At 41.2% G+C, this 8,798-nt stretch overlaps 2 protein-coding genes across 2 annotated transcripts in view; one reads left to right on the forward strand and one right to left on the reverse strand.

The window, feature by feature from the left end:
* GLA (galactosidase alpha) overlaps positions 1–1,483 on the reverse strand; it is a 12,662-nt gene extending 11,179 nt beyond the window's left edge. Inside the window, exon 1 of the mRNA XM_012813488.2 lies at positions 1,174–1,483. Coding sequence (XP_012668942.1) covers positions 1,174–1,370 — 197 coding nt within the window. The 5' untranslated portion in view covers positions 1,371–1,483. The remainder of the gene's footprint in view (positions 1–1,173) is intronic.
* Positions 1,484–1,595: 112 nt separating this feature from the next.
* HNRNPH2 (heterogeneous nuclear ribonucleoprotein H2) lies at positions 1,596–8,371 on the forward strand. Its single transcript, XM_012813498.1, has 2 exons — positions 1,596–1,782; positions 6,749–8,371. Exon 2 carries the CDS (start codon positions 6,802–6,804, stop codon positions 8,149–8,151), a length of 1,350 nt encoding a protein of 449 aa, XP_012668952.1. The 5' UTR covers positions 1,596–1,782; positions 6,749–6,801; the 3' UTR covers positions 8,152–8,371.
* The last annotated feature ends 427 nt before the right edge of the window (positions 8,372–8,798 follow it).

An 8,798-nucleotide genomic window follows, 5' to 3' on the forward strand; every position in this document is an offset into this window, starting at 1 on the left:
AAAAAAAAAAAAAATTGTATATTAACATTTTAACTGTGATTATTTCTGGGTGGTAGGATGGGGGGAATCTTTTTTTTGAGACAGTCTCGCTTTGTTGCCCTCGGTAGAGTACTCTGGCGTCATAGCTCACAGCAACCTGAAATTATTGGGCTCACGCGATTCTCTTGCCTCAGCCTCCCGAGTAGCTGGGACTACAGGCGCCTGCCACAACGCCTGGCTATTTTTAGAGACGCGGTCTTGCTCTTGCTCAGGCAGGTCTCGAACCCCTGAGCTCAGGCAATCCACCCACCTTGGCCTCCCACAGTACTAGGATTCCAGGCGGGCGCCCATCCTCTCGGTTAGTGATTAACCTTTTAAAAATCACAACCCCTCCCACCGAGAATCTTTAGAAAGATAAATATCCTCTCTAGGAAAATACACAAATTCACATTTGCAGATTTACATTCATTTTTCCATGGATTCCGAGTTTTAAGGGCAATCGTTCTACACGCCCAGTTTAGTGGGTGGTCAGGCACTGTGCTACGTACTTTAAATGGGTCAGCTCATAGAAAGGGCACCCGTGTTAAATAAGAGCTATTTTATAGCCTTTCTGAGTTCTCTCCTTAAGGTAAAAAAAAAGTTGTTATCCCAATTTTTAAATAAGGATTGTGAGGATCAGATATTCAATGCCTGTCAAATCCAGCCACTCACCCAAAAGTGTGACTCTGTAAACTTCTTCCATGTCAACCTTCCAGCCTGCCGCCACACTCAAGGTGAGGGGGTGAGGGAGAGCTCAGAGATGGTATAGTCTCTCTAACTCCCTCAAGTTACAGCCAAAGAATGCATGATCCTCAAAGGGGAAAAAAACCAGCACGAATCTTTGTCCCCACCTACCTACCCTAGCTGTGCTCGCGAGTAGCACCCGGCAAAAGCAGAGCAGAAGTTACCAAGAACTGTCTGAATGGAATTGAGTAGAGAAAGAGAACAGGAACCACTGGACTCCCACCCTAGAAAGGGTCATACGGAGAAAGTTTAGGGCCAGTTCCAAGCCGAGACAGTTTGCTGGGGATAAAAAAAAAGCAGCAGCAGTAGGGGAGCTCTCCCTTGGGCTTAAATGTTCCCACAAAGATTCCCCCCCAAATTCCCCAAGCACGCCCAGACAAGCAAACACAGAAAAGCAAAGGGAAGGGGTACCTGATGCAGGAATACGGCTCTTCCCTGCAGTCAACGTTGCACATGAAGCGTTCCCAGTGCAGCCAGCCCATGGTAGGTGTCATTGCCAAGCCATTGTCCAGTGCCCTAGCCCTAGGGTTGCCCCAGAGAACCAGGGCCAGGAAGCGAAGCGCAAGTGCATAGCCCAGCGACTGACTTCTGCTGCTCAGCTGTATCATCTCCGAGTCATACACCACGGATTTCCGCGGGTAACCTGGGCTTTTAAGTTTAACCTTAGGGGCGGACCAATCACCGATGAGTTATTAAGTAATGACGTTACTGTTTCTCAGGCAACTGGGACGGTTATCCCCAGAGGCGGACCAATGATCAGTTACGTAAGACGTATCACCAACCAATCATACTCTTTCTTTTTTGATGTTAGCCCGCCTTTTTTCCATACCAGAAGGAAGTGCGGCAACTCAGTGAGCCAGAGTTTAAGCCGAGCGTTACTCACGTGATTTAGATCTCACCTGACGTAGGCGCTCACGTGATCAATCGCTTACGTGAGCAGAAGTAGTTCTGGTCGTCGTCTACCGTCTCGCTACAGCCGTTTGAGGGAAGGAGGAGGAAAATTATCCGGTATCGATAGAGGTTGGTGTGTGGGTGGGAACTGGGGACCTGGGGGTGGTGGTGATGGAGACTAAAGCGGGGTTCGGGGGCCGCCTCCGCCTTTTTCGTTCTCTGCTTTCCCCTCCCCCCGCTCTCCCTCCCTCCTCCCCCCCATCTCAGTGCCGGGAAGCCGCCTTTACTGCGCCTGGTGGGGAAATGGTGGACGTTCGTGACTGTGTGTGTGTGTGTTTGTATCTGTCTATCAGGGCCGATCTCGGGAGGCCCCTAAGAGTAACCGTAAGGTGAAAAACGTTTGAAAACCACGGCCCTGAGTTAGGAAAAACAGATATTGAGACCAGCGGTACCATTGCTGGCCCATCCATTCAGGCACACAGTCTCCGCTGCCTGATTGTTTGTCTGTAGGGGGAGGCCCCAAGTGAATTGTGTCTGTGGAGTCACATCGAGGCAAATGCTGCGTGCCTGACAGAGACGCCCAATAAACGATTTTACTGAATTGAGTATTTGGATAGCGTTTATTTTTCTCATTATAAAAAACAATTCACGTGTTCAATTTTGAATATTTAAAAAATAACAGTATAATATAAGTTTTTAAAATACACGTAATTCACCACTTGGAGACTCAACTTTATGTCGTTACTATAGTAAAACGTATGTGTATAAACACATAAAAATACACAAATTCTTAACTCACAACTAGAGTTCTGGTTCCTACTTCAGGCAACAGAGGCCTTCCTAGGAGACGCAGTAATGAAGCAGAACCTTTCTGCCACTACGGAGGAGTTTTTAAGGCATAAAGTGGTGCAGGGATATTAAATGGAATGGGTCAGCCCCGGGGTAAGGCATGCAAAAAAAGCAATTTATAAATCTGTCACTGAGCCCTTAGGATGCTTTATAGGAAGGCTGTTATCACTGCAGATGCAGTGCGCCGGGCATATAATAGCTAATTAGTAAACGTTGGCTAAATTGCATCCTCCTATTGTAGTTTTATGGCAGTTATTACAATTTGTACTTTCTTTTCAGGAGTCCCAGTGTTCCAGACCATGTCAGATAAATCATCCACATACAAAATTAGAAAATTGTATAAAATTTACTATACCACATCTCAGAAAAGCAAGCATATTTTAGTTTTCTTTCTGTAGAAAATTTAGACTAATGAAAAATTGGCAAAATATAGTAGAAAAAGCCTTCCACTGTTAAGAATAACCACTAATTTTTCTAACTTTAAAAAAAAATTTCTACTTTTGAAAGATAACTTTAAAATTCCAATACAATGAGTTTAAAGAATTAAAACTGGTATGTAAGTATATGAGGAAGAAGTGTAAATTCCCTTCACTCTCCAGTTCTTCTTTTCTGTACAGTTTTTTAAATTAAATCATAGCTGTGTACAGTAATGCAATTATGGGGTACAATGTGCTGGTTTTATGTACAATTTGAAATATTTTCATCCAACTGGTTAACATAGCCTTCACTGCATTTTCTTAATTACTGTGTTAATATATTTATATTCTACATTTAGTAGATTTAACATGTACCCTCAGTTCTTCTTTTCTTACAAGTTTGTAGATGTTTTATGTATTTGCATACAAATATGCATGCATGCTTATATTTTAATGTAAGTTCAATCATACTATGTATATTCTTTCATTTAATACATTTTGGAGATCTTTCTAGGTCACGGTAGATCTCTTGAACAGCTGCATAGCATTCCCTTTTAAGGACAAAGTATAATTCATTCAGTCATCTCTCTATTGATAGCTATTTAGGTTTCTAATTTCCTGCCATTTTGACAAGATACTTGGAAGAAATTCTAGCAGTGTCAAGGGATATGTGAACTTGTATTTTTTATGCAGTTGAGATTATAAAGTAGCTGTGATGTTGGGTCACCTAAGATTATACCATAAGTAATTTCTCATATTAAATATTTTTGTAAGTTTAAAAATTAAAAATTTTTAAAAATTAAATATGTGATATTCTACTTTTCTTAAATACATTTTAGAGAGTAGTATTTAAGAATGAATTTAATGATCCAGGCTCGGCGCCTATAGCTCAACCGGCTAAGGCGCCAGCCACGTACACCTAAGGTGGCGGGTTCGAATCCCCAGCCTGGACCCGCCAAACAACAATGACAGCTGCAACCAAAAAATAGCCGGGCGTTGTGGCGGGCGCCTGTGGTCCCAGCTACTTGGGAGGCTGAGGCAGGAGACTTGCTTGAGCCCAGGAGTTGGAGGTTGTTGTGAGCTGTAATGCCACGGCACTCTACCCAGGGGGACAGCTTGAGGCTCTGTCTCAAAAAAAAAAAAAAAAAAGAATGAATTTAATGATCCAAAATTCAAAAAAGATTATGGACCTGTTATATTAAATTTATATATCTTTTATAAATTATATGAATTATTTTATAATTTATTTTTATAAATTATTTTTACAAAATATATATAAATTTAATATAATAGCTCCATAATATTTTTTTTGAATTTTATATCATCTCCTTAAGGACACATAACCTGAAACGGATTTACTCTTAAAAGGTGTGATGCATATTACCAAATAACCTTGCCAGAAATAATGGATCAGTTTGAGAACCCTAAATACCGCTAACTTACTATTTAATTCAAGGTGAAAAATGGTATTAAGTTCTGGTTTTAATTTGCATTTCCAATGATAGATGAGGCTTGAACAGGTCTCAGACTAATCTATATCCTTGTAAACCTGTGTTCCCTCATGCTTAATTTGTTATCAAGTCCTGCAGATTTCCTTTTTTGATTTGTGTAGATTATACCTTCCCCCAATTTACTGCTGTTTTCTTAGGCAAATCCCTTAACATATCTTTAAGAGACAGGTTCTGACTAATCTCTGGAGTTTTTGACCCCCTTCTGGTTTGAGTGCCACACTCTTGCCAGGGTTATCTGTTAAAAGAGTTCAGATGAAGTCATTCCCCTCATTCTAGGCCTTCAGGATCTGATCTCTACTTTGCAGCTTTCTTTTTCACTTTGTCCCCTCGTATTTACATTCCATCATAATTTTAAAAATATTCTTATGCATCTCTATGTGGATTAGTCTACATTTAACCATTCTGCTTCCAACAGATAGAATTGACCAACTTGTCCTTTCTGTTGCCACTGTGCACAGAGTTCTTTTATAGCAGATATAATGTATATTTGCACTTGTATCTTTTTAGTAAAGATATACAGTGCCCCTGTAGAACGATAAGGCCTTTGTGAGCTTACTGATTTTTGTATGCCAGAGCCGAGTACTGGACCTGGCAACTAAAAAAAAGTTTGTAAAATGAATGCATGAATTCCCAATAATGTCTTTTTTCCTTTTATCTTTTAGACCAAAATAGTTTTTATTTATTGATTGGCATGAGGTATTTTTTTTTTTTTGAGACAGAGTCTCATTTTGTCACTCTCAGTAGAGTGCTGTGGCATCATAGCTCACAGAAACCTCAAACTCTTGGGCTTAAGCTATCCTCTTTGCCTTAGTGTCCAAAGTAGCTGGGACTACAGGTGCTGGCTATTTTTTGAGGCAGGGCCTTGCTCTTGCTCAGGCTGGTCTCAAAATTCCTGACCTCAAGAAATCCACTTGCCCCAGCTTGCCTTCCAGAGTGCTAGGATTACAGGCATGAGCCACTGCGCCTGGCTTTTTCTTTTTCTTTTTTTTTTCTTGTTTTGAGGCAGAATCTCACTCCATTGCCTTGGGTAGAGTGCCATGGCGACATAGCTCACAGCAGCCTCAAACTCTTGGGCTCAAAGGATCCTCTTGCCTCAGCTTCCCCAGTAGCTGGAACTACAGGTACCTACCACACCACCTGACTAGTTTTTCTGTTTTTAGTAGAGACGGAGTCTAACTTTTGCTCAGGCTGTTCTTGAACTCGTGAGCTCAGGCAATCCACCTGCCTCGGCCTGCCAGAGTGCTAGGATTATAGGTGTGAGTCACTGCACTTGGCCTGCATGAGGTCTTTATGTGATAAGGATATATATATTTTTTGAGACAGAGTCTTAATTTGTTACCCTTGGTAGAGTGCAGTGGCATCGTAGCTCACAGCAATCTTAAACTCCTGGGGTTAAGCGATTCTCTTGCCTCAGCCTCCCAAGTAGCTGGGACTATAGGAGCCCTCCACAATGACTGGCTGTTTTTAGAGACCAGGTCTCACTGTGTCTCAGGCTGGTCTTGAACCTGTGAGCTCAGGCAGTCTACCTCAGCCTCCCAAGTGCTGGGATTACAGGTGTGCCACTATAATAAGGATATCAATGGATTTTTTAATTGTTTCATCTTATAATCTAGTGGAATTTTTCATATTTATAGAATTAGATATAGCCATCCTTTATTTGTTAGCATCTTGCACTTACTTTCTTACTGTTAATTTTTTTGAGATAATATCGCTTTCTCTGTTGCTCCTTGAGTAGAGTGCAGTGACATGATAATAGTTCACTGTAACCTCAAACTCTTGGACTCAGGTGATCTTCCTGCTTCAGCCTCCAGTAGCTGGGATTATAGGCTGCCACATCTGGCTGATTTTTTAAATTTTTCAAATTTTTGGTAGAGATAGGATCTGTTCTTGCTCCTGAGCTCAAATGATCCTCCCATTTCGGCCTCCCAGTGTGCTAGGATTATAGGTGTGTGCCAGTACACCTCTCCTTCTTGCTGTTAATTTTTTAAGCTAAAAGGCTTAAATGATAACACTATAATGTTAATACATGGTCAGTGCAGAAAACTTAGAATATACAGAAATGTCCAAAGAAGAAAAATTTCCTGAAATAAAAAGCTGCCATCATCTTACTATCCAGAAATACCACCATTAATGGTACTCAACACATAATAGACGTGGAATAAATAATTGTTTAATAAATGAATAAGTTAAAATTTGGTGTAGCCTTTTTTTACAGATATAAAAGAGCTATCAGCATAACAGTCTTTTATTAATGGTTTTCTTTTTTGTTTTATTATGAATGTTTTTCCATAACAATAGTCCTCTAATTTATTTTTTCAGCCATCCCACAATCCCATTAAGCCAAGCTTGCCATCAAGAACCCAACATTCACCATGATGCTGAGCACAGAAGGCAGGGAGGGTTTCGTGGTGAAGGTCAGGGGCCTACCCTGGTCCTGCTCAGCTGATGAAGTGATGCGCTTCTTCTCTGATTGCAAGATCCAAAATGGCACATCAGGTATTCGTTTCATCTACACCAGAGAAGGAAGACCAAGTGGTGAAGCATTTGTTGAACTTGAATCCGAAGATGAAGTGAAATTGGCTTTGAAGAAGGACAGAGAAACCATGGGACACAGATATGTTGAAGTATTCAAGTCCAACAGTGTTGAAATGGATTGGGTGTTGAAGCATACAGGTCCGAATAGTCCTGATACTGCCAATGATGGCTTCGTCCGGCTTAGAGGACTCCCATTTGGCTGTAGCAAGGAAGAGATTGTTCAGTTCTTTTCAGGGTTGGAAATTGTGCCAAATGGGATGACACTGCCAGTGGACTTTCAGGGGCGAAGCACAGGGGAGGCTTTTGTGCAATTTGCTTCGCAGGAGATAGCTGAGAAGGCCTTAAAGAAACACAAGGAAAGAATAGGGCACAGGTACATTGAAATCTTTAAGAGTAGCCGAGCTGAAGTCCGAACCCACTATGATCCCCCTCGAAAGCTCATGGCTATGCAGCGGCCAGGTCCCTATGATAGGCCAGGGGCTGGCAGAGGGTATAATAGCATTGGTAGGGGAGCTGGGTTTGAAAGGATGAGGCGAGGTGCCTATGGTGGAGGGTATGGAGGCTATGATGACTATGGTGGTTATAATGATGGATATGGCTTTGGGTCTGATAGATTTGGAAGAGACCTCAATTACTGTTTTTCAGGAATGTCTGATCATAGATATGGAGATGGTGGGTCCAGTTTCCAAAGCACCACAGGGCACTGTGTACACATGAGGGGGTTACCTTACCGAGCCACTGAGAATGATATTTATAATTTCTTCTCACCTCTTAACCCCATGAGAGTACACATTGAAATTGGACCCGATGGCAGAGTTACTGGCGAGGCAGATGTTGAATTTGCTACTCATGAAGATGCTGTGGCAGCTATGGCAAAAGACAAAGCTAATATGCAACACAGATATGTGGAGCTCTTCTTAAATTCTACAGCAGGAACAAGTGGAGGGGCATATGATCACAGCTATGTAGAACTCTTTTTGAATTCTACAGCGGGGGCAAGTGGTGGTGCTTATGATAGTCAAATGATGGGAGGGATGGGCTTATCCAACCAGTCTAGTTATGGGGGTCCTGCTAGCCAGCAGCTGAGTGGTGGTTATGGAGGTGGTTATGGTGGTCAGAGCAGTATGAGTGGGTATGACCAAGTTCTGCAGGAAAACTCCAGTGACTATCAGTCAAACCTTGCTTAGGTTGATAAGGAGCACTAAACAGCTACTACAGAAATAAAAGCTGTGCATTTATGGGAGTTGAATAGAATGGGAGGGATGTCTAGTATATCCAGTATGATTGGTATAAACGGGAAATATAATTGATCACTCTTGGTCAACTAACTAACTTTCTCTTTCTTTCTTTCTCTCTCTTTCTTTCTTTGTCTTTCTCCTTTTTTAAGAAAACAAAAATTAAGTTTAACAGTTTTGCAGCTGATGCTCGCGATGCTTACTGTAAAGTGGAAGTCAAGATTGTTTTAAAACTTCAAGCTCAGTAATTTTGAACACTGAAACATTCATATAGGACATAATAACAAAGTTCAGTATTGACCATAACTGTTAAAACAATTTTCAGCTTTCCTCAAGTTAGTTATGTTGTAGGAGTGAGTGTACCTAAGCAGTAAGCGTATTTAGGTTAAAGCAGTTTCACTTATGTTAAATGTTGCTCTTATAACCACAATACATTGAAAACTTTGGATGCATGTTGAGAAACATGCTTTTCTGTAAAACTAAAATATAGGAGCTGTGTCTACGATTCAAAGTGAAAACATTTGGCATGTTTGTTAATTCTAGCTTTTTGGTTTAATATCCTGTAAGGCACGTGAGTGTACACTTTTACTTTTTTTTTT

This window comes from Otolemur garnettii, unplaced genomic scaffold (assembly GCF_000181295.1).
Source record: "Otolemur garnettii isolate 467f Iridium unplaced genomic scaffold, OtoGar3 scaffold00268, whole genome shotgun sequence".
NCBI classification, from domain to species: domain Eukaryota; kingdom Metazoa; phylum Chordata; class Mammalia; order Primates; family Galagidae; genus Otolemur; species Otolemur garnettii.